The following is a 27277-nucleotide window of genomic DNA, read 5'->3' on the forward strand; positions in this document are numbered from 1 at the left end:
GGCAGAAGGTGGCAATGATGACCCGGCAGAAAAGTAAGTATTACAATATACGGAATACCAATTGTTCAGATATACATGATCTGGATTTTGTACGTATTTTGTATATTATACTTTCCTGCTAAGGAACTCGGACGGGTACACATCTTGAGTTCTTCAGGAAATGATTATCTGAATCTGAAAATGTATCAATACGACCGTTGCTTCAAACCCAAATCGTATAATGCATGGTAATAAAACAAAAGGAGTCTTGATGTGAAATACCATGACATTTCAGAAGGCAATTGTTCGGTGAAATATGTGGTGACAGGAAACGAATTGTCTACTAACGAATTTAAGGGGTTTCCAATTATAATACAATTTTGACGTGCATGATTTTAATCGTTTGTGTTAGACATTCACTGTGCCTTAACGTACCAAATTAGAAGTGTTCAGCTATATCTACTTGATGATTATATCACAGAAAAAGAAATGACATCAGACAATAGAAAATGAAGTCATGGCTAATATTAATGTTCAAATCTGAATAGACTGGGAATTGCATGAATGTATCAAAAACGCTAATATAACTAGAATCAACGAACATCAAATAAAGGTGTATGTTCTACGAAAGCACGCATGCAAATGTCTGTCTCCAACTCATAATTTGGCAATGAGTGTTTGAAAACGAGAAAAAAATTACCACTAGTGTTATAAAGTTCACAAAATCGGTAAAGTTAACATCCTAACAGCTAGTTATGAAATATTGCAAAAGAAATACGCACCTTACAATCGAAAGATCCAACAAGACACTGGAGTTCGATAAATGATGTAGTCAAGAAACACCTTTTCTAAATATTGCATTGCAAGAATGCCTTGAATATTTTCATGAAATAAACTCAGCGGACACAGATAGAACCAGGAACTCCAAGAAACGGCGCAAGTGGGGGATGTTGTCGATAACTCTTGCCTAAATGACCCAATTACAGCTTAAGAAATGTTAAAAGTTGTTAACAATCTCAAATACATAAAGCAAGTTAAATTTATAATATATGAAATTAATTTATAAAAAGCTCAATTGCTGAAATACTACATGTCTTTGCAAAACATTTTATTATAATCTTGAATACTGGTTCGTACCCAATGATTGGACTAAATGTGATGTAATGCCAATTTATACAAATGTTTCACAACCGAGCTGTAAAATTATAAACCTATTATTTTACTTAGCTGTTTTGGTAATGCTTTTACAGATATACCACATTCAAGATTGTCTAAATTCCTTTATGATAATAAATTACTATCTGAGATTCAATCTGGATTCAGCAATAACTACTCCACTATAGACAATAGATACTCCGCTATAGACAATAGATACTCCGTTATAGACAATAGATACTCCACTATAGACAATAGCTACTCCACTATAAGCTGTAAGACAATGGGAATATTTATCCGCACCATTGTTCTCCTCATTCCTAAATTACATCTAGTCCGTTCTACAGGTTACAGGTTATTTAAAACTAGCTTGGATTTAGAAAAGATCTAGCTCTCATTACCCAAAATACACCTAAACGCTTAATTAAGTTTAGAGCAGCAAATCATAAGTTTCCTGTTGAAACTGTTTTGCTTCAACGAATGATATCGTACACTCTATCAGTCGCAATAGATAGCGACTAAATATCACTATCTCATGCCGCATTATTATTTTCATGATGAAATATGTTAATTTGCGTCCGATGTTTTATATTTCAAGGACTAACTTTAATAAATATAATCAAGTAATGAAAACTGGTAACATACGACTCTTTAAAAATATTTGCCGATTCTTAGATTGTATTTGTCGAATTGTGTAATTCCTGTTAATCATATGATATGATATCACACGTTATTTTCATGTCATGTCTCATATATGTTATAGACTTTACAACCTGAGTGTAATAATATTGTCTTGTCTCAGTATTAAACATTTACGTATAATTAATTTATTGTAGATGTATCATATACATTTGTAGGCAAATGAAAACCTTACTCCAATTAAAATCGAGACCTCTTATAATAAGTAAATCTGATGGACACCGACAAGAGGTCATGTTGTGTTTACACCGGGATTCACCAGTCCAATCACATCTTTCGGATTTATGAAGCGAAAAACGTCATTCGGAACTTATGATTCCTAATGTTATCTTTAACACGAAATGCTACGCTTTGTTTGATAGGTTATTAAACGTACGAGGACCAGAAAAATGTCAAAGGCCACATAAGGTAAACGTTGGTAGTATATATTTTATCTATGTTGGATATCTCGATTTTAATCAGATTTACGAAGTCCCCTGCACGATTGTGAATCCAACTTATTGTCAGGTGAAGAAAAGTTATTTCTACACGCGGAATTGTCTGTGTGTTACTATAGTTGAAATTATTAAATGTCAAATGTTTCCTAAATAGGAACAAAGTGAATTCAATTTTTTGCTGCCACTATCATTTCACAAAGAACGTTCCATTTTTATCATTTTATCCATTATTAAACTTATGGAAAACTAACTTGACATTTCCAATGTCGTAAATGTGCTGCGACTACTACATCTAATATTCTTAATGATGTTGCTTCTCCTGTTAATACTAATGCCATTATTATAATTATTATTATTACCTCATGATAGTTAATGCAAACATATTATGCCTACCGCCAAGATATCAATCAGAAATGTGAATCAAACATTACTTTACATAAATGATATGACCGTAGCGTCATACTTAAACAAACTCTAACATTAGCTATTCTTTATTTTTTCAGGCTTAGAAGAGATGAAATCAGGTAGAACTATGCGTAAATTTCTGTATTTTAAGACAACACTTTTTTGAGGCAGAACACTTTTGTCAAGGCGAAACACGTTTTTGAGGCAGAACACTTTTGTCAAGGCAAAACACGTTTTTGAGGCAGAACACTTTTGTCAAGGCAAAAAATGTTTCGGACGAATGATACGTAATTATGCTCTTGACTACGATAATTAGCAAGAGTTTAATTTTGTTTGTTTTTCTTAAATTACCATGCAATTATTTCAATAAATTTGAAATGAATTGAAGTACGGTGCTCTCATAATAGTGGGTTCAACTGGAAGATGTAGACTGTATTAAACAACGTTAACTATCTTGAAGCTGATACTCCAGATGACTATGAACATGGGTCATTTAATACCTTGTAAGCAGGCTTTTTGTTCTACTTACAAAAACGGTAATGTCTAAACATTTTGCAAAGGAATTTCAAATTATCTCAATAAATTGGTGGATATATTCACCTGTGTGTTCATTTGTAAGTCGCATAGCATTATAGAAAACTGTGAGAGTATTTATCTCTTAAATAAAACTTGTCTTAAGCTTTAATATTAATCACCTGGGATTTATCATGGAAGAGGCTTAAATTTAATAGCATGGTTCATACAATAAGTAAAATATAGAGCAGACTTCTTCCTAAAACTACTCTTTTTTAAAAGATATTATACAGAAATGGAAACGGTAAAAGTGTTAGCTGTGTGGATACAGTTTGATACAATAACTTGTATTCGTTCAAGAATTTAATGATATTTTAAGGAACATAAAGCGGTACAGGTGCTAGTTGCATGGATACAAATTTCGAACTATCAGATACGATCATTTGTGTGCGTTAAATAATTCAATGATGATTATAATTTTGGCATAACAATTTAAAAGTTTCTTTGAGTCATACATTTCCTGTCATGGTCATAATGCAAGATATCATATGACTTGTTCGTTGATGTACGCATCACTTAACTTAAGATCATCTATATAATTATGTTATTCATCTCTTAAACATAGAACCTGAAACATACACTTATCCTCGTTTACACGCCAGATTTATACATTTTCCAGCGCCTCTGAAAGGAAAAGAGCAAGCCTTTGTCATTTGACCTAGAAGTTAATCTCATTACATTGGCATTCTTCTTCTTCTTCTTATTATTATTATTATTATTATTATTATTATTATTATTATTATTGCTGTTGTTATTATTGTGGTTGTTAGGGTTCTTAGGGTTATCTTTACACTACGGTTATGGAGATGTTATTTTTGACAATAAATGTCTCAGTTATATGGTGTAAAAACTTAAATAGAACGCATCATTTTATAAAATCTAGGGACAGCACTTTTCGCTCTGTTTGGCTGATATTCGTAACTCTCTGTATTTTCCTCTGTATACTGTGATATCTGTCGTTGGAATTCTGAATGAATGTGTACTTAGATGAGAATTAACTGATGGGTGTATCCGCTTTGCCCGAATGCCTATATTAGAGACTTTATTCCATCTTTTTAATCACTCAAATTTCCCTACAGCATCTCAGTGGAAACAATTGGTCAAGACACAATCAACAGTCACCGTGAAATGTCTACACTTTCAAGCACAAATTCACCATTTCCACTCTGTACTGCATTGCGAAGAATAATTATGAATGCACATTTCCCAGGTTTATAACAGTCAAAAACGTAGTCAGCCGTATACCGACGTCTTTCAGCATGTGCTCACATCATGTATGTTGACAAGATATATTTACCACGACTTTTACATGACGGTGGTTCTTTCCAGGGTTTCCCGGGTTCTTCCTCCGCCATGTATACAGTCCGCCATGTATAGCCTATCTTGTGCTGAAAATGGCGTTAAACCCTTTCTGTGTTTGCTATGACTGAACGAGTTACTTTTCCTTGCTGTATGGATATGGCGTTACGGACATACATTTTGTCTTGACTGTTCCCCCCGAATGTTTCATAAATTCTGAACAAACTAATGCAGGAATTTATAAAGCAAATACGTAAATAATCACATGTTTTGAAAATAACGCGGACAAGAATAGCGTATAAGCCAATTCTGAATCTGTTCTATCTCACCTAGAGCTTGCACCTTCCCTTTACATACAAGTCAAAACATGTGGAAACCACAGAACAGGTTGACAAATTTCATATATTTACACCCTATCGTCCCCTACAAATCAAGACATGTGAGAACCATAGGACAGATTTGCGAATTTGACGTTCTTGTACCTTACCTTCCAACACAATTCAAATCATGTGAAAAGTACGGGACACATCTTAAAAATTTCACGTTTATATACCCAGGGATGCACATGGCATAATCTATTCTTGTAGATTATAATTGTTGTAACTGTACTTATCGTTCTCAATTTTTATATGCATCTAATACAGCTTCTTTTCCATACAAAATGATCAGTCAGCAACATGTGCTAATAACAGAACCATGTGCTTTTTATATGTGATTTGCGATAATAATTTAAAACTCGAACAGGACCATAATTGTCTAGAAATTCAAACATTGGAGAAAATAAAATTACATTGTCAATAAAGGGACATAAAATAACTTAAGATATACTGTGCGTTCCTCCTTTCCATGTTTCTTCATCCTAAAATAATTTCTGAAGCAACTTATGATACATGAAATATTATGAGACAATTTTTTTTAAATATTGTTTCAGACTATTGGAAAGCCTGAAGTAAGTACAGAGTATTTACATTCTACGATTCATTTTTAACGAAAACTGGTGATAATAAACCGCCTCATTATCAAAAAATGGTGGTAATTAACCGCCTCATTAGAGACACAGCTTAACATAACTATGTGTCTTATTATTATTATATTCTGTACAATATGTTGCTTTGCTAACCACTTAATTCTGAATCGACCCTTGGTATATGTAACTAGCTAAAGTAGTATCTACCGCTATGCTATCTTATTGGGTACAGTTGAAGAAAGTGATCCAATCAGATCGCTTGTTACATTTTACGAACAAGAACCTTTTGAAAATAATCATATGGGCCTTCCGCAAACAACGTGTAGGTTTCTCCAGCTTGACTCGTTTTATTTTTGTTTAATCAAAGTAATTAGACCTTATAAATCGCGATACCTATGTTGCGAGCTATGTCATTGATATCGCTTGCTATTGGTAGTAACTAGTTCAAATACAAAAGGGCACTTGTGGAAAGAAAAAAAAATAAAACAGTGTTTGAGCTAGCTACGCCAGTCAAGGGTCCATGTTAAAAGAAGCTGATCGAATTCCTGTTGCTATGCAACTATGTCGCAGTTGCAAGGACTTCTGATTCGTTTTATAATCAACGAATTTAAACAAGAAAACAGGCAAAAGATATATTATTATATGCTCATTTTTCCCCCTATAATTTTACATTATCACAATTACTGAACTGCTTCATATTACAAGACACGCGTGTCTTAAAATAGTATCGTGTATGAGGGACTACTATGATTGTAAACAACGTACGCTCATATAGCACATGCTTTATATTTCAGTTTATTAGATTTGATTTTTGGATGAACCAAAGAAGCTGTTTCGTCCATATGAAAGTAGACGATAACAATGTTGACGAGTTTACTGAGTCAACAATGAAATTTTCAAACTCCAGCTGCTTCGCAATTTTCCACGTTAACATTCCTTTTAAAATGTTTCGGATTTAGGCTAGCGATAGAGGCCATACATCTCATTACATAACTGGGGTTTCTACAAAGATCATAGAAGCGACAAGGCATTAACATATCTTCTTTAGCTGGTAATAAGAAGAGCAAAAATATACTTACATTTTTGCATCTTGAAATTCCTCAAAATATAATTTCATAGTTCTTTAAATCCGAATGACATTAACTTTGTCGTGGGTTCCGATTACATTTCAAACTGCAATCACATTCAACTTACTGCACTCAAGATGAAATGAGCGCGATATTCCAATGCGCCTTTTTGATAATTTCTTTTGAAATAGTTCATATATTTGCCACAATATTATTCTCAAGTAATCAATGACAGAACAGAAACACACACGCAGCTGATTCAAGGCGGTTTTCTCCTTGCTCAAATCACATTCACTTCATACGGAACTGACACAGATAATAAGTACAGTCCATCACAATCAGAAACGTAGAATTGAGTAGGATCGACATAAATAAAATCCATCCATTCCAGACCAAATAGAAAAGTTGTTTCAATGCACATTCATTCACAATATGACTATACATTTCAATGTTCAGTAGACCAAAACACAACACTCTTTTTGAAACTAATGTCGAGCAAGACGAAACTCAGAGGTCGATATACGGTAATATCGTTACTTTGTGCTGATGAATGTACTGTTGTGAATTTGTTGTGGAATACATCTTATATTCAATTGCTTTGTTTCTTTGTATTCTTTTTATTATTAATCCTCAGATAAGAAAAGCAAAATGAATATATAATAGAAAGGTTACTGCATTGGTATAGGAAAATATGAACTACTTTTTCGGATTAATACTTTATTTCAAAGGTCGATCAGTATTACTCAAAAGAATGCATTCATATTTTCCCATGCAAGCTGTAACCTATAAATGCAGCTCATTGTTCACGAACTATGCTTTTTGTCCGTCGCGAATCTGGGTACATATCATCTACGACTGGGTAAAATATTACTGCATGAAAATTATTTTACGTATGAAATGTCATCTGTTTACAGAACTAATACATCTTTTCTTAGCACATATTTACACCTGTAACTAAGATAACAAATATAATTAAACAAGATAATGGCATACCTTTCTTTACATGACACTGTTGTATATATACTTTAGCATATAATATTTGTTTCACGCAATGTCCCACCTGCTTTGCAAGTTGCATACTCATAGGGCGAGTAATTAAAGATGCATATAGGTCTATTATACTTTCGTCTTCTCAAGAACATAAAGATAGACCAGGTTATTGGAATATCGATTGTTAAAATTTTTTATAGCTGACCCGGACATGTCTGATGTTGTTTGTTTGATTGATTGGTTGGTTGGGCGATTGATTGATTGGTTGGGCGATTTATTTAACAATGTATTGATTGATGGCATTTGCATTCAACGCTTTCATTTTCGTAGTAAATATTTTTGCTCAACAGGAAAACGGTTAACACAGATACGGAGTAAGTACCTTTTATGTATTCAGGTTATCATTTTTCTGTAACATTGTATGAACTCTTGAATGCCTCAATACCGTTTATTCACATGACTGGTCTCAAGGATACGAAGCCCTTCTCTATACTAGAGAGCTGATAACCTCTTTTCTTCGCTCATATTTTACTGCAGATGGGAAACGTCCATTGTCCTGAACTGATTAAACTGACCACTTTTCAGTGTTAATTGCCTGTTGAGGAAAAATCAGTAGGGTATTATTAAATATTCCATGTTATAGACAAGTTGAAGTTTTCTTATTACAACTTGTTTGATACAGCTAGGAAACTAAGTTTTACCTTACCTGTAGCCCTTACTGACAATTTGGTTAGTGAATTGCTTTTAACGCACAAAAGAGATTTAAATTTTCAGGATCAAATTGGACATAATTTTTGCCCTTACCCCATCACTTTTGAGGCCGCAAGTGGCCGAGTGGTCTAAAGCGCTCACCGTTCCGGATCACTACCTCCGTCTGCGTGGGTTCAAGTCTCAGACTCAGCTAACTTGGGTACGTGAGAAAGCTTGCTAGTAGCTTCTCGTGGGTTGGTGGTTCTTTCCGGGGTTTTCCAGGGTTCTTCCTCCACCAGTTATACTGGCCACCATGTATAGCCTATCTTGTGCTGAAATATGGCATTAAACCCTACATTAACAACTAAAACCATCAGTTCTAAATCTGCACGTTAAGAAGTGTTGCCAACAACATAGTCCAGGATAAATTAAACATGTTCTGATGCATTTTGGCGTCTCGTAGATAAATTAAAATTAAGACCCTTGATGCTGTTTTTAAAAATCACCATAGTTCGTGAACCATTCAGCATATTCTGATGCAGTTGCGTATGAATATTGTCTTCTCGACCTCTATGTGTATTTTATCGGTCATGTTGCGTATGAATATTGTCTTCTCGACCTATACGTGTCTTTTATCCGTCATGATTTGTTGTTAACTCCACTTTGCACAGAATTATTGCCATTAGCAATTAAGCTCGTATCTTTACAAGGAATGGTAGTTATAGCCGGTACAAGTCGCGAACCATTCAGCTTATTCTGATGCAATTTGTTAGGAAAAAGTATTCAGATCTAGAAGATTATTTTATAGATTTTGTTTTGTCAGGTCTATTTTGCATAGAGTTGTACCCCATGACATTTAACTTCATATATTCACAAGGATGTTGCTTTTTTGTTAGTTTTTTATTAATGTTATTCTATAAAGTCTGAACCAATCAATGAAAACTAAGCAGTTTTAAATGTTACTCGTTTGTTTCCCTTTCAGATGGGACGAAGTTAAATTTGTGTGAGTCAAAACGGTGACATTCTTCCCTATCTATTAATCATGCACATAGTCTGACGTCAGAAGACTTCTTTATGAACTCCAAAATATGTATCACTCTGTAAAGTCCATCTAGCAGAAAATAAGCATTCCTCTTAACAAAACGTTTACGTCTTACAAACCAGGGAAAAGAAACATAAAATAAAGTGCAGATGTAAAGAATTGGATATTGATTATTGGATTCAGAAGTATGGATTTTTAAATGAAAACTTCTAAGCCACTTTATTCCTTGTATTTGCATGCCCCACTTAATGAAATAGATAGAGACATAAAGTATTCAATTTGTTATTGGTTCAGCCAAAAATTGGTTTCCCAAGGAAAGCCTTAATGGTATATTGAAAATAGTTTATTTTCAATCAGATTTGTTGTGTAACTATGTTTTTCACCAGCTGTCAAACGTTTTTCACTTTCTTTGATATCAACATTGAACTGAGTTATGATCCTCGTTTATAAATCATCCTAACTTTGGTTTAAGCAGCAAAACTGTACTAAAATCGTTGAATTTGCACGAGTATTATATATATCTACAACACCTTAGTATTCAATATCATCATTAACAGGAGTTGAGGCTCCTGATATATAGTTCTCCAGACTTTATATTCAGATCGTAACTAAACTAAGGTTTATTGGACTTCCACTAAAGTTTGCATGAAGTACTATATTCACGAAACCTTGAACAACTTTGAATTTTAAGTGTTCCATGACATCCTATATAGAATACATTGACCCTAATTACGTGTCCTATAACACTATGGTGCCCAAAGCATTACTTTACTAAGGATTGTTAAATTTCAGCCAGATTTTAGATCTATCTTATATTGACAAGAACTTAGATAAGGCTGACATCGAGTTATTTTACGGTATCGTTTAGAAACTACCACCTCTCATACCATTAGAGGTAAGCGGCATTACCGGTATTCTGGTTTACAGAGGTATTTATTCCGATGGTATGTACAACGGTACTCTTCCAGTGCACCGTAACTTCGGTAGTTTCCGTCAGTTAGAAATGTACAGAAATTCCAGATTAATCTTGTTATGAATTTAGTGATTTTTACAATTTATTTTCATCTTTTCAATTTTTGTTATCAAACAGTTGTATTTTGTCACAAAAACATTTTGAATTATTACAAATATAATTCCAAACTATCTAATGGCAGCACAAAGTCATTTATTACGTGCTAGATATAGTGTAAGCTTAATCATCCCATTTTAGTTACAGGCATAGATGGCAATTTGTACAAAAGTAACATAGACACAGAGCAGATATTAACTATAAGGTGCTGTTAGGTATATATGATTTATAGTGTGTACTTGACCCTTGTCCGTAGTTGAGGGTAGAGTGTTTGTCAATCTGACTATTGTCATGTTTTGTTTACATGATTTTGTCATGATTATAAGTAATAACAAAGATGTTTAATACGATTTAAGTTAAAGACCTGACATTGTTTACGAGTTAGTAAATTTTTCCAGAATATTCTAATGGGTCATTGGTCATGTGACAGTCTGTACATAAATGGAGGATTTGTAATGAAACGTCTTAATTCTTTTTCATATCAATCTTTGGGAATCTGTGATCAGAGTTTGTTGTTGTGTTCAGATATAATTTTAAAAGAATTCTTTATTTAAATTATTCATTGGAATTACAAAGTGATCATTAACGTTTTGGAATAAAACACTACTTTGGGATTATTGACGATTCATTCAAAGATATTTTCGATTATATCACTATATAATACATCAAGACATTCAATACTTTTGGACTTGCGATAGGATATCGATCATTATTTGGCATCTAATTCACAACAATAAATACCTCTTACATTTTTACATTATAACTTAGAGGAATAAATTGTTTCTTGACTTTTACTCAGATTGCTGGTTTAACTTCCTTTCTCTTACATAGTGTAAGACCAAGGAGTTGCAATAGTACTTTCGTGGGGTCCGCTGCGACTTTCTTTTGAGCTGAGATATTCTCTTTTATTTTACCGCAAGATAATTAATTTATTTCAAGCAACATAATGGATAATGGAAATAGTATGGTGTTTGTTTGCTTAAATAGGATAAGGTTAATAGATTTCAACAAATTTAGCATGCATCTTTTTATCGATGAGACTTTCCATGAATTTCGTTTCTTGTCGTCCATGTCGTACCTCGTTTGAGTTATTGCTGACAAAAACACATATCACCCAACCTTTGGTTCCAGAGTATATGACTAAGGCTGGCCATCACCTGTATATTGATATGACCTTGGATAAAGTCGTTTTCAAGTAATTCGCATGATCATTGATATGCGTTGTGGACCTTGATTGTCCGTACTTTTCTAAGTTTGATTTCAGCAACATAACGTATCTATGTATCGTTTGGTGTTTCCACCAAGTTTAATACACACTGTTATCTCGAAAACAATATGACCGTATTTGGCTTCCAGAGTTCCAAGGCATTCATGCGAGTTATGGTCCTTGATTTTCTGTCCCGTAAGCTTTGGTTTCCAAAGCACAACCTTACAAAGCATTGCTGTTTTTCACACATATATGGTATGCAGCTTGATAAAATGACTTCACGGTGACTTTTATTTCCATCTTACTAATCGTTTGGAAACGTAATGCCTGTGATTTCCCACAATCATTTTTTATTCTACCATTGTTGGATTAGACACACATTTTGAAGGTTCATTTATATTAATGAGATACTGTAATTTGTAGTTTCCTAATGCCAATATAATTAATTGTAAGGTTACAATATCATTAATTAGTAGAGAGATAGCTTAATAATCATTAATTAGAAGAGAGATTGCCTAATATCATTCCTTGATAGACAGATGACCTGTTGTTTCAAACTTTATGTCTTGCATCGTAACACCATTAATGGAATCTAAGCGATTTTTTTGCGCAGCTTTAAATTGATGGACTCTTGCTTTATTTTGATTTCCAGCATTTTGTTCATCATTGCATGTAGTTATGATCTATCATTGTCGGATACCACAATGTTCCTCAGCCCTGCTGTAAAAAAGAAAAAAAACATGTGGAAAGCGCACCTTGCATAGATTTTAGAACAAAAATGCTGCTCAAATTGTACCGAAACGTTGCATTTTAATTTCAAATTATATTCGATATTAATAGTTATTAAACTCGTGTTGAAAGTTGTCTACTATCTTTGCTCTGTATATTATATATTCCAGACAACTACAGCTGGAAAGGTAACTCTCTCTCTCTCTCTCTCATGCAGACACGTCGATGTTTATTTGCTGTTTATATAGATATAATGAAATTGTGTGTATTACTTAGATCTGTTTTATACCTCAGTTATGCCATTCCTTTCTTCCGAATTCAAGCATATTACATCGTACATTACCTTTAATGATTGAACTGCATTAACGCTCAGTTTTTTTATAGACTTAGGAAGAGTTATTCCCCATGTAAAAAGAAACAAGATGTTAATCGTCATACATGAATATTCTAAGCAGAGATGGGCGTCTGTATTTACATTTTAACTGGGCGTCGGTATTTAACATTTTAGCTGATGGTCTGCATTAAACATTTTAACTGGCCATCTGTATTTAATCTTTTAGCTGGTAGTTTGTATTTAGCATTTTAGCTGGGCGTCTGTATTTAACATTTTAGCTGGGCGTCTGTATTTAATATTTTTTGGTGTCTGTATTTAACATTTTAGCTGGGCATCTGCTGTTAACATTTTAGCTGATTTAACATTTTAGCTTGGCGTCTGATTTTAACATTTTAGCTGATTTTACATTTTAGCTTGGCGACTATATTTAACATTTTAGCTCTGCTTCAGCAATGTATTTGAGTTCTCATACAGATGAATCATTTTAATTTCAATTTCCATTTTGCAGGGAAGAACAAGAAAATAAACGGTTTGAAATATTTTACTGTTATCTTGCATTTATATTTATCAAGCCTGATATTCCTGTTATATTGAATTTACTTTTTCTTTGTTTACCAAAACGGTAATCATAATGTCGTACATCTATACCAGGTTATGTGAAATGAGTTTACGCTTAAAAGATAACAGATTATTTAAAAACTTAATTGACAGAACATAACATTCATGTATTGATATCATCCGTTATTATCAGAATTTTCAATTGCATAATTTCAATACAAGCTTTCCTGTTAGAGTACTTCCTCATAATAGTGCTTTGTATTTTTCGTCTTGAAATGGATTACTTTTCTGCCAGTATTTGCTTGCTTGATATTTAAGATTTGTTTCATTCCAGATATTCCAGATGGTTCAGTGCGAAATACGAGTAACCAGTCTCTCTCTCTCTCTCTCTCTCACACACACACACACACACACACACATATGTTACAGTTAGAGAAAACAATTTTTTACCTGTTTAGTTACATTTATCAATTGGGGCCTATAGTGGCCGAGTGGTCTAAAGAGCTCACCGTTACTGATCACTACCATCTCACCTCTGCCTGCGTGGGTTTGAGTTTCAAGCTCGGCTAACGTGGGTACGTGCGAAAGCCTGCCAGTAGCTTCTCGTGGGCTGGTGGTTCTTCCCGTGCTTTTCCAGGGTTGTTTCTCCACCAGTTATACTGGCCGCCATGTATAGCCTGTCTTGTGCTGAAAAATGACGTTAAACCTGCAACAACAACAACATTTATCATTTGACATCGCCATAATAACATGAAATCTGAGTTTCCTTATCTTGGTCCATATGTCTTTTAGTCTGTCCACCTTACTGCGCAGCAGTAAGAGCATGCTTTGGACGTTTAAACATTCCAGTATTTTTTCGATTTTGAATTACATGTAGCTAATATAATACAGTCTCTGCTGACTTTATTTTCTTTAACTATTGTGTGCATTTAGAACCACGGACCAGGACAGAATGTAAGTATATTTTTTTCATTCAATTAGTCCATTTCCTTTTTAATTCATCCATTTTAACGTAATCGACTGTAAGCTTTTCTTTTCCTATTTATTTCACTGTAACAACCAGGGGGTACGTGCTCTGTGTAGTTCCATCTCCGTTTGGTAAATGGAAGATATCAATAATCATCCGTTGGGGCGCACAGAAGCAGTTGGTTTTTGTGAACCTTTTGATATTTAGACAACTCTCTGTGAAACACCTATAAGTAACATTCTGGCCAAAATGAAGTGCTGTGTTATATAGTTTGTTGGACTTGTTGAGCATGCAGCATACAACATACCTAACTATTAATATATGATAATTTGTAGTGTCCTATGGCAAGACTTTGCTTCTAAATGTACTTGATTCCTGAGTCAAATAGAAGGCAGATTGGACTTGACCTGTCATCGCCATGCCCCGTATTCATGAAACCATGGGGAAATTAGTGTTCGCTTATATACAGTTTGGATAAGAAAACACAAGCATGTAAAGGACACTCAGTAGCACACAAAACTGTCTTTATGGACATATATCTTTTATATAAAGGTTAAATAATTAAACAGTTGACTTGAAGAGACCTTGATTAATGTGAAGTTTCGGAATCAATGACATTTGAGTACGAGTATGCTCACAACTCGAGCTGTTACGAAGAGACAGAATCAGTTTCCATTTTCACTAAACATCTAAGAATTTCTTCCTTACCCTATTACTTGTCGGAGATATTTCTTATTGCTTTTTAAGTCACAATGAATTTTTTTCAGACGACATTCTGCAAACACCATTAATTAAAATACAGCCTTAAAATATGGACTCATTTATGATAGTCTTGCAATATCTGGAAGGAAATTTTGAGGACTTCCTCAACCCTTGTTGTCAAAACTAAAACGATGTGCATGTGTTCAACATTAAATCAAAGAAATGATTTTCCATCCTTTCCGCTATTCTCTTCCTCTTGCAAAACATTAATATGGTCTGGAGTGTCAAGATGATGTAAACAATTTGAGAAGTTCTGAGGTTGTCAATGAAACCGGGGTTAGGCCCTGGACCTTATAAGTTTAATGAGTCCCGAGCTTTAAATCCGAATATATTCTCAGTGTAATGCTGAAGGCAAGAAAGTTCTTGGCTTTCTTAAGTGTAATTTGGCTAATTTAAGTGTAATTTGTCTAATTTAAGTGTAATTTGTTAAATTTAAGTGTAATTTGTCTAATTTAAGTGTAATTTGTCTAATTTAAGTGTAATAATTTAAGTGTAATTTGTCTAATTTAAGCGTAATTTGTCTAATTTAAATGATGTAGACCATAGTGCATACATTGTATGTATTTTGTTGTAAATATCAAATTAAAAATAAATATTATACCTGTATTGTATAAAGCACATCTTTTCTAATTTATATCAGTATTATAATGTATTAGTCGGCCGATATAGCAGTCTCAAGTCATTTTTTTAAATTTCCATATATTTTTCACACAGTAGTATGCTAGTTGTGTTATTATATCAATTTATCCCCATATTATAAATTATTTACACAGTCGTTTGTAACCTCCTCCACTAAGCCGATTATGTACATTCTTGAATAACATCCTTCCACTACTTTTTATAGCTGTGTTGAGAATTTATGCTAGACGGTAGGTCGTTTGCTGGTGAATAAAAACACTGTAGTTTTCGTATCTTTATATATAAAAAACTTGACCTTCGATAAACACACACAAAACATTAAGTCATACATATCTAATATATTAATACATTTTGAATATGCTTTTTTATCGAAATGCTTTTATACTTGTATTTTCAATTAGAATCTTCGAAGAAATAAGGTATTTTCTTTCTCTCTCTCTCTCTCTCTCTCTCTCTCTCTCTCTCTGTACGGAGCGTAATTTACTGTATCAAATGCGAATGATTTCAAGACGTAATTCATTTCATACGAAATGCATTATATTGATTCTTCACAAATAATCGCATGTACGTAAATTTTCATTCCTATCACTATAATAAATCATAAGCCTTAATGGTTATATGACATTCATTGAGTTGAGTGCACGTGCTTTTATATTATTATTATTATTATTGCAGACATTGGTTCGCAAAAGCTAGGTAAGGTTTCCATTTCCATCTATAATGAAATCACATCTTTAACAGATGTGTATGTTAATCATGTATGTTTGTGAAAGTAAACTTTAACTATTTTTTAATTTCTGTTTCAATATAATTGTACCATATATATATATATATATATATATATATATATATATATATATATATATATATATATATATATATATATATGCGCGCATAATGGGATAACTTGAAGATGAAGGTCAACCTTTCTACAAAACCTTTTCATTGAGATATTCTCATTTACGGTTTAAAACAGTTATCAAAGGAAAAACAAATAAGAAACAATCATGCAAGTACTAATGAAGAAAACAAAGTACATTTTCGTATATTATTTCTTACCATTCCATGCATTTCGTAGTGTCATGGACAATAAAGTATTAGAAAATACATTCATTAAGCAAATATAGGTCACATTAATCTATTTTTATGATGACAACATCTACTGACGAATATTTTCTTTCCAACAACCACGTGCTATTTTCGCTTTCCATGGCCATGTGGATAATTTGGAATAACACGTAGGCATTAAAACAACATCGGTAAGATTTAGCATCGCAGTCCTGGCCTTTCTGTCTTCAAAATCTCGGTCTGGTATGGAAAACTTCAAGTCCTCGTGAGAAACAGAGTCCAGGAATTGATTTAAAAACCATTACTATGGAGACATAAATCAAGACAGTGCTATTTGAATTAAGAAATTTTTATGTTTGTTACTTTTATTCATACCCCATGTCAATACCTTGAATTTACTTGGGTCCTGAGATAATGCATGTATTTGGGTATAGGAATCTTTGAGTAGTCTATGAAGTTTAACACCAACTAAGTCTTATGTTTAAAATTAAGGTTTTGCTATTGAACTTTAAAAATAAAGTTTTTCAAGGTTTTAATATCTGGAATTGTTTTTGTAATAAAACATAAGAATCAACAGTGAAATAACTTCTGTCTAGCTATTTAGTATGCAGATCAGAACTAAAATACTGACAGAGATCGTTTCTCTTCTACTGTGTTTCAGAAGCTTTGAAGCTTTGTGTTATAATGCACGTGTATTTTCAGATCCATTCTCGATGCTAGATTTATCAGGTCAGTTTCTCTGCGATGAATTTCTGTGTGTGTGTGTGTGTGCGCGCTCGCGCGCGCGTGTGAGTGTGTAAGTGGGAAAGGGAAAGGGAGAGAGACAGTGACCAATGGTAGCAAAGTTAAATTGTGCAAATTGATATAAAAATAGTTTATAAAAAAAAAATAGTGTTAAAAAATTAACGCGATTTATTAAAATAGGTTGTATTTAGTGAAATAATTGCTTTCTCCCATGTAGTTCGGTGTAAATAAAACGGCAACTTTGTTTAATTAACATTTACTTATATGTAAAAGAATACAGCAGTTTTGTTATAATTCTGTTTTAAGTTCAATGAACTTTACCGAACATTGTTATTGACTGTACTTATTTATTTTTAGGACTCAACGTAAAGATGCCATACGGTACGTGATACCTTGAAATAACATGAAAAAGGATATCTTCTTACTGGGAGTATGCGTTATGTTTCAGCTGAAGGATTACCAGACCCCACCCCGACCCCCTGCATCTTGATAATGCAATTTACGCATACTTTAAAGTCTTTATTAACTGCAAAGGCTTCCATTAGAATTGCAGGACATTCCTAGTATACACTAAAAATGTTGCCAAAATGACGAGAACTTTGAAGGTTTAAGAATTTGAATTTGCATATTTCAAATAGTGGCAATCATGAAGATGTAAGAGCATTCCGAATTTCCTCTTACCTTCCCCATTCTGTTTTAGAAATTTCTACAGTTAATTTCGGATGGAAGGTCAGAGCGAATTCACTGTCGAAAACATAGAAACCAAAGAATCACTCGGTAACAAAATAAGGTATTCACGTTAAAAATGGGATAGCTAAAACAAGCAACATTTTATCGAACTCTACCTAACTTATACGGATTCATATAATAGGTTTATTCTATACAAACTAGGGCAAATGCACTAAAATGTTCCACCCTTAAATAATTGTCTTAAAAAAAAAGAAACGTGGTGGAAAAAGACACAAGAAATTTGGACTAGTGTCAAAGTTGCTACGACAAACCAGGTGATACGATTTAGTATTCACATCCAGAGACGATGCTACATTGATAGAAAATTACGTTGTCTCTCACCCTCCTCTCTATAAAATGCTTTCCAAATCATTTTTTTGCAGAATGCTGTTCTTTTCTGATATTTTTCCACCTGCTTAAACTGCAAAAAATTATAATGATAATAAGAAACTTTCTAAATCGTATATATACATAAATCAGATAAGACATGGACAAATTACGTCTGGACACAGTCATAAGGCTCTCTATCCTAAGGCCTTAATATGTCATTTCAGCTCTTCAAGATAGAATTTGTTTAATGATATTTTAAACGAGACAAGGTAATTTGAATTACGTTACGTATCCTAAGGTGTAAGGAACTCCATATAGTAGATGCTGATACAGTAAATGAGCTTTTGACATGAATGGTTCTCAACCTCGGAATCTGGAGATCATTGTTAATTATAGTTCAGACATTACGCTCAGTATTTGATGCTCTAAGCTCAGTTGGGTTAGAGATGTAATCTGGAGAAACACCCTTTAAAGACTTAAATGTCGTGAGTCCTTTAAAATAAAGAATACGTTTTTGTATGGGTAGCCATTGTAGACGTAAAAAAGAAACATTCGAGGGAGTCATAATAGGAATATGGTAAATCGTAGTCTATCAGTGGTAGTATAAACCCCGAAAAATAAAATTCAGGTGACTGGGGAGGTAGAAATCTCGAAAGCAATTATAACAGAGTATACTATTTTACTATTCTTAGCTGGATATTTTACTAGTATTGGCAAGCGAAAACTGTTGAAGTGCACGGTACTCAATTTTACTTTGAGGAGAACATGCTCTCTATGCTTTTCCTCACCGTATTTGATACTGACTCAAGTCTTATCTGAATACTGGTGTAATACGGCATTATTGATTCAAAATCGATCTAAAGTCAAACGATGTGAAAGATGATTTATTTTTCCCCGCGTAAGACGTGGAGGGTGAATAATTTCGTGAAATCTACACATCATGTATTATCGTACTTTTCTTTTGTATTGGCAGAATCTTGTATTTTTTTAAAATATTTTTTAATCTGCCTTTGCAATAGTTTTTCGACTACACTTGATTACAGAATGTAAGCCATTTTAGTCTAATCACTCGCTAAAATTATCATTATTTATAATATCACATATTACGTTTTCTTTTACAAAAGTAATATATATATATATATATATATATATATATATATATATATATATATATATATATATATATATATATATATATATATGTTTATTTATATTGACGTTCCAATTCAGCTTATCGTGATATACATTTTTCAAATTCTCTTACAACGCCATTGCTTCTCTACTGTAAGCAACTTTACGATTTCAATATAGGTACACTTTATGTTATGTTCATTTATCACATCGAGCAGCCACGTTGTTTTCGAAATACTGGATGAGCAAAGTTCAGTTTTAAATGCCAATTGATTTTTATTAAAATTGTCTTGTAAAAATATCGACTTCATGATAAAATGCTGATCTGCAATAAGTCGAAAACTTCCTTTAGACGCATACATCATGAAAAAAACATAAAACAGATAAAACAGGAGTCGGATTAGGAAGACTGGAATGTATTTAACGGCACAATATGATTCCCACAATGTACAATTTGCAGTGAAATCGTCCTGTATGATGATCCCAGAATCACAGCACGAGTTAAGAGCTCAGTGGAAAAGAAACTAGATAACATCAAAGCGGAACCGTTGTCCAACCGGGATCGGACCGAATTGCTATCGGGCAGGACGCCATCATCATTATCTGGAATGCAATACATTAGCGACATCTACCGGATTAGTGGTGGTTTCAACTTCAACGATCCTTGCAGTGTCAGCATTCAGCTGAAAAGGAAATATAACGAGAAAATCGATGACCTGATGGCAGTTGTAAGTGACAATGACAAATGGACCGAAATACCTGCGACTCTGGAGGTAATTATTTATGTTACTGACCTAACTATGGAAGATCTTTATCTATTTCCAGTTCATTAGAATATTCATTTTTATAGTTGTTAAAATTATTTCAAAACTTCTCAAGCATAACATTAGCAATGACATTAAACGTAACCCGGGTGGCAGAGTGGTCCAAAGTGATCGCATTTTCCGATCACTGCCATCTCACCTCTCTGCTCATGGGTTCGAATCCTGGGCTCGGCGTGGGTATGTGAGAAATCTTGCCAGTAGCTTCACGTGGGTCGGTGGCTGTTACCGGGGTTTTCCCGGGTTCTTCTTCCGCCAGTTATATTGGAATTATGCCTAAAACAATAAGAAGTGTAACCTGTAAATAGGAGATAACAAACTGAGCTCTTAAATTTGTTAAGATCTCGATTATCAAAGCTACTATATAATTCAACTGAAATATGACTGGTGTGTGCAGTTAATTGTTTGTTTTCAGCAGTAACTGATGACCTGTGATTGGTAAGTTCTCAAGTGTGGCAAGACATGTAGGTGCAGTGGCAATTTAAGGGTAAACTCTCACATCCCTAGTCTCGTTTGCGAGATGTGTGATGGTTCAAAACTTTTAAAGGTATCACAATCTCTGCGAAATAGTTTTAAAATTGTGCAGTATAAACCCTATCACCACGACGTCATCGACATCGCATGGCTTCAACGTTTTTTATATGTGAGAAAATATATAATAACTTCATACAATGTCATCGCGTCATATCGAAAGATAAAAATAATTAAACATAAACTGATAAATTCAAGTTGAATTTATTACGGTTGCTAGACCGTCTGTATAGGTATTCAGACTTTTCTATTCCACAAACCTGAGCTTATATTAGTATAAACTTTAGTAGTAAGGAGAATGTGATATATACACCACCGTCGCAAACTTCAGTGTAAAGTATATAGTCTGTATTGTACTTTACCATTTAAAGTTCAGTAGATCAGAAGAGCGTATGGAGCCTCTTGGATTGGCTGTTGTCTGTCTTCCATCCGTCAGATTGCGAAAGCTTTGTTTGCTACTGCTTCATAGCTGTTTGCAAGATTGGCATGAAACTTTAAAACACACACACACACACACACACACACACACACACACACATCAAGCTCTAGATGGTATAAAAAGAAACGGTGTCTTTCAGATACCAAAATAAGCCGCCACAATCGCCATCGAAAACATATGCTGGCACTATTTCTCCAGAATGGATGGACATATCCATAAGGTGTTTTCACTGAAAGATTCCTCGTGATGTCGAATTGGTCCTGAATAAAATTCGTGCTAATATGACATCCAATATGATTAGCGCAACATCAGTCATGATAACTTGTTCTCACTACTCCTGAACGGAGTTTTATTGACATGAGGTTTTCACCAGAAGACTTCATATTGTGTCTGGTTGGTACTAAATGAAAATAATACTGAAATGGCATCCGACATCGCCATAATGGCGGATATCATGAAACTATTGTCATCGATACCCCTCCTGAACTTGTGGTCATATCGACATTGGGTGGACACCAAAATACCTTTTATGATGTTTAGCTAGTCCAAAATGGTCGCTATGGTAACCATTTCGAAAATCTTCTTGTCTTTCCTCCTCCTAAATCGCCGGTCATATCGACAAAGGGTTATCCAAGAAACTCTTCTTATGTCAAGTTGATACTGAATGAAAATGGTGCCAATCGTACACCCAATATTGCCCCACGCCGGCCATCTTGAAAATCAAAGTTAATGCAGAAGAATATCAGAGATGGTTTCAACACACAGCAATTAAAGAGAAGAAACGGTCTTATTGTGACTTCAGAGATCAGAATTACCTGGTTAAAATGCATATTTTCTCAACTTTATCAGTAGCCAAACTAAAATCATACCAATCTCTATGTAACCTATATCTGCATTAATGATAAAATCTTGCTATTCATTTTCTTTGTACAGGTAATTTACTTTGACGTTTCGTAGCCAAGATCGTGTAGTGTTCAGACGGTACAACATTTCAAAACCAGAACGTGCTCAATTCAAAACCGTGTCCCTGCATAAAATGTTTAGACAAATTTAATTTACAGTTAATGTGTAAACCACTAATGCATTCCTAGTAACGTCAAATAATCATATTCTCGCTACATGTAACGATAGGTGGCAAATGAACACCGGCGGCATTTATGTACTTTACACCCTAACACCTATCAACATCATCAAGCAATACCTGACTCATCTAAAACCTTTTTTATTGACAGAACGATTGCGCCGTTTTTGGACTCCGAAGCATGGACTGCGTGTATGTTGTTACCGTTCCCAAAGCGACAGAGGCTGAAGTAACAGAGGATGGATACCAGTTTTCGTCTGATGTATACTGTCTTAGAGTCCCAGAAAAAGCCGTGGACCAACCCACTACCATATCAATCAAGGTTAGTGTGTGTGTGTGTGTGTGTGTGTGTGTGTGTGTGTGTCTGCTTATTCTGAAAATATGTTTGGTCTCGTAAGTCGCTCACTAGTGAACCTATTATACCTTTCACTTGTAAAGCACTTATTTTACAACTGTGTGGTCCTAAGTTCGGTCCAAGAGTCTGCATAAAAAAATGTAACATGTCTTCTTTATGCCCTTGAAGACCACTCCCCTTCAGTATCTCTATTTGTATATTTTATATATATATAAAATAATCGTGATGATACAAATGTTTTGAACACTGATACTTATTCCTTGGAATCGTTTAATTTTATGACGTGTTTATCGGTGAGACAATTTATTTAAAATTGTTTCTAATGATATACGAAAATCTTTGTTTCTTTCTCGGGAATTTAATAATGACTTACTAAAAAGAGATGATTACATAGATTGAATCACTAATGCCACATGCACACTACGTGTATCTAGAACATGCTATACGTTATTTTTTTTCTAAGGTTCTGCTCCCCGATGGCAAAGTAGCGGAAAAAGTCCAGCAAGTCAGGGACAAATATAATATCGTGGCCATTTCCCCATGTCTGTGTGTGGAATATAGGGTTCCATGTAACCTTAAAAAGCAGGTCACGGTGACTATGCCCCTTAACCAGCCGCGCAACCGTCAGAATTACGAGGTGATTCTCCTAACATTGGAGGAAAACACTGTATCACGAGTGAAAACCACTGTGCGACCCATCGACAATAACGCTGTATCAGCGGATGTTCCGTCGCCCAAGATGTAAGTTCCACTTTTCGACACTTGTGTTTGAAATACATTTCATTTATTATTAAATTCATGATACATAAATTCTTCCAAACCATCACAATGTGCTCTCCTCGACCCACATGCCTTCGGAGACAGTAGAGAATGTCACCGACTTAAGATGTTTGGCTACATGCTGTTGCTCATGCCAGAGATGTGGATCTAACACAGAGCCAAAGAGGCTATAAGCAACCTGTTTTTGCTGCACTATACAGGACCATAACGAATGTAAATATCACACGTTTAGATTTTTATCTTCTTACGAGATGTACCAATTTATTAATGGCTTATGTTGGTATACGACAGTATGGTATTTAAAGGTACATTTGAATAATTGGACCTTATTTGAATAGGTAAAGGCAAAATAGTGACAAGCAACACATTCTTGTCCCCACCCGATTCTCTGAGTAACTTGTTTTCATTTCTTATGTTTGACATTTTTCTTCTTGAATGCCATCCAAATTTCCCTTGAACACAGTCCATACTAGTCACTGGCCTAGCATCTTCCATAAAAAAATTTCTTTCTGTGTACAGATAAATAATAAAACAAGTTTTGTACTAGATGCTCGCAATTAAAACAATCTTTAGCAGGACAGTCCACGTTCTTAAAGTACGAATGTATAGTGCGTCCTGAAGACTTTTTGCCAAGGGTTATGCAAATAAAAGGCACAACTGTAATTACACAACTATTCGCCGGTTGTTCGTAAAGTAAAATCACTCGGTGTTCCACAGGAATACATTGACAATTTTTACAGACGACAGTTATATACCATCGAAACGTTTTTTTTTTTTTTTTTGTTTTTTTTGGCTACTTTCCAGTCAGGTGTTTGCACTTGTTAAGAAGACAGCAGACGTGAAGCTTCTTTACGATGAAGTCTTGCTCCATCTCGGTTTAGCCAGATATTACAAAGTACTCTCTTTCCGGGACCCAATAAAGCTCAGAGCCCTCCACACAGAGTGTACACCAATGGAGAAGGTACAGCAAGTTATCGACGAGCGTAAGAAGAAGGGCTATGTTCTGGAACGCAACGGAGGTCAATCTAATCCACTGGTTTTACGTCAGGAACAGCGGCTTCGAATGGACCTCTCGGGAAATATAGAAAAGGACATCTCGATCGCAAAAATCGAGTATTTCATCACCGTGCTATTCAGCGCTGAGGACCAGAAGACCGTCTTCCCTTACAAGCTCAAAGCATCAGTTGGAGGGACACACTTCGGAACTATGACTATATCCTCCGATAACTTTAAAAGGGGAGAGTTATGTTCTGTGCATTTTGATCCTGAGTTTATGATAGGTAAATAGTGGACAAAACAATAGACTATAATAGTTTACCTTATTTTCATGTTCTTATCCAAATTAGATGTCTTGGACTTTTATGCTCTATAGGGTTACATGAAGTTTCAAATGAGAGCTAAGGTTTGAAAACTGTAGTAGTATCTCTTCTTAACTTTTGCGAATAAGTCAGTTTTACGTGAAAATCAGATTAAAGCTCTACATTTATGTATAATATATTCTCCTGAGTTTAAACCAATGCGAATATACTCAAAACATATTTATTGTTTATTTGCAGTGCATTTGATGTTCAAATATGTTGATAATGTATGCATATATGTTTATATAGTTTGGCTATGCGTCATTGAAAAATAACTTGTTCATATATATATATATATATATATATATATATATATATATATATATATATATATATATATATATATATATATATATATAAAGTGACTTATAGGTTCTTTTGGAAATGATCCTTGTTATATATGCCTTATTATTAGAGTAGTAATAAGAAAGTTGTAAAACTTTGTTGGAAGCGTACGTCAAAATAAAATATTATTCATTACTTGCCAATTGACATTCTCATAGAAATTGTTCTGTCCGCTCAAGATGTTAACTGGTAGATTTGCAATAATCCCCTCTTCATCAAAGACAGCTCATACACATAGTTGTGACAACCACTTGTTTTGATGCCGTTTGCTTGGAAGTGCTGTAGTTTGGACTGACATAATGTATAGGTCATCTGCTTTTGTATAGCCATATAAATTCGTCAAGAAAACGCATTTGTGATACATTGTTGCAAACAGTGCCAAAGATGTTCAATTCCATCATCAGTGGAATTTCTTACAACCATCCCAGATAATAAAATATTTATACGATGGTAGTTAATCTACATTCTCAAAAGTCTTTTCATTCATTTTACAAAAATGCTGATTTGCAGTAAATAGAAAAAGTTAATGGAAAAATGCAAAAACATAAAATCCTGTTTTTGAAGTTTCTATGAAAATATCTTAATCCTAAAATGGGTTGATTATGTATCTGAGAATTTGTGGAATAAATAAAGGACTTGGTGTGCAATTGTAAAGAATTCTGGACGATGCTGATCTTTGTAAAACGAATTTATGGAATAAAGTTGGAAGTGGTGTACAATAGGAACACATTTAGAACAAAGCTGATCATTGAAAAACGAATTTGATGAAAATAAAAAAATGGAATTGATGTGAAATTGGTGACAAATTTTACCGATCATCGAAAAATGAATTTATAGAACAAAACTGGAATTGACGTGCAATTAGAACACATTCTTGATAATGCGGATAATTGAAATACTTTAAGTTAGTATGAGGAACATAATGCAAAATAGCATGGTTTCACGTTAGGAAAATCACTCAGAAGATGCATATACATAGCGGAAATTGCACATTTTGTAAGCAAAGAATGAAGGAAATTAAGTTAGGCTTTTGACGTAAGCAAGAACATAATTTCTGTCCTGCAGATAATGTTCAGTACTATTTAAGCGTTAACATCCAAGGAGTGGTCTTTCACTAGAACGTCCCTTGACGTAATATGTCTCTTCTTATAGCAATGGCTGGTATTGGTTTGTTGTCCATTAATTAGCTTATCAATGGTGAGCGACATCTTTGCCCAAAATATTAATTAGCGCACTGAATGGGTTCCAACTCTACAAATTATGCAGCCATCATGGATAAGGTTATTAGCCTATCAGTGTGCTAAATAGTATTCCGTGATATCTTAGAATTCAAATTGAACGAGTTCTATATTTTTGGCTGCTATTGACCATTTGTGTATGTTCATTTATCCTATTAAATTCAATATGTGACATTCAATGATATTGCAAATATCACCGAATGTTTCTTTAGACATTTGAATGGTCTCTATCTTTTTAACTGCTGTAGTCCATCTGTACATGGTCATGTAGCCTATTACATTTCCTAAATAAAGTTATTTATTATCAATTTATGTCACTGAGTTTTAGGTTTACTGTTATCAGAATAATTAATTAATATGGTGGTTTCTCATAAACTAACCTTATTGTTTTGGTTGTTTTACTTTGGTACACAACCTTTCTTGTAACAGATTTCATTAAAATATGACATTGTTTATAATACAGTACACTTTCTATGACTCTCAAAAGAACATACAAATTGTAGATTCGTATCATTTCGTTCCTATTCTCCTATGTCCTCTGCATGTCCTATTCTCTCCTACACATTTCTTTTGTTTTGCAAGCGTCACTCAATACTTTTTTGTTAATATATTTAAAGTTACTTACAAGTACATTGGACTTGACGCTTATTATACATTTCATGTTATTAGTGTACCAAATATATGTGTTATAACTTCGTGTAAATCACGTCACTATATGTTTTGTATGCAAGATACATTAATAAAATTTATTAACTCTCA

At 34.0% G+C, this 27277-nt stretch overlaps 1 protein-coding gene across 1 annotated transcript; it reads left to right on the forward strand.

Annotated features, from left to right (window-relative positions):
* Positions 1-27277, forward strand: LOC149775635 (uncharacterized). Its single transcript, XM_089943454.1, has 17 exons — positions 1-33; positions 2774-2794; positions 5479-5496; positions 7922-7945; positions 9244-9264; positions 12479-12496; positions 13151-13171; positions 13535-13564; positions 14134-14154; positions 15970-15987; positions 16244-16264; positions 17339-17365; positions 17738-17761; positions 20031-20343; positions 22594-22764; positions 23261-23538; positions 24382-27277. The coding sequence occupies exons 14-17, from the start codon at positions 20179-20181 to the stop codon at positions 24863-24865; spliced, it is 1098 nt and encodes a 365-aa protein (XP_089799580.1). The 5' UTR covers positions 1-33; positions 2774-2794; positions 5479-5496; positions 7922-7945; positions 9244-9264; positions 12479-12496; positions 13151-13171; positions 13535-13564; positions 14134-14154; positions 15970-15987; positions 16244-16264; positions 17339-17365; positions 17738-17761; positions 20031-20178; the 3' UTR covers positions 24866-27277.

This window comes from Sinohyriopsis cumingii, chromosome 19, assembly GCF_028554795.1.
Source record: "Sinohyriopsis cumingii isolate HCF-2022 chromosome 19, ASM2855479v2, whole genome shotgun sequence".
In the NCBI taxonomy this organism is placed as follows: domain Eukaryota; kingdom Metazoa; phylum Mollusca; class Bivalvia; order Unionida; family Unionidae; genus Sinohyriopsis; species Sinohyriopsis cumingii.

Bases quoted from the DNA above. Each gene is read 5' to 3' on its own strand.
- LOC149775635 (XM_089943454.1), top strand. From the start codon at position 20,179: ATGCAATACATTAGCGACATCTACCGGATTAGTGGTGGTTTCAACTTC. The intron at 22,765-23,260 runs GTTAGTGTGTGT...TTTTTTTCTAAG, and splicing joins CCACTACCATATCAATCAAG to GTTCTGCTCCCCGATGGCAA. The intron at 23,539-24,381 runs GTAAGTTCCACT...GCTACTTTCCAG, and splicing joins GATGTTCCGTCGCCCAAGAT to TCAGGTGTTTGCACTTGTTA.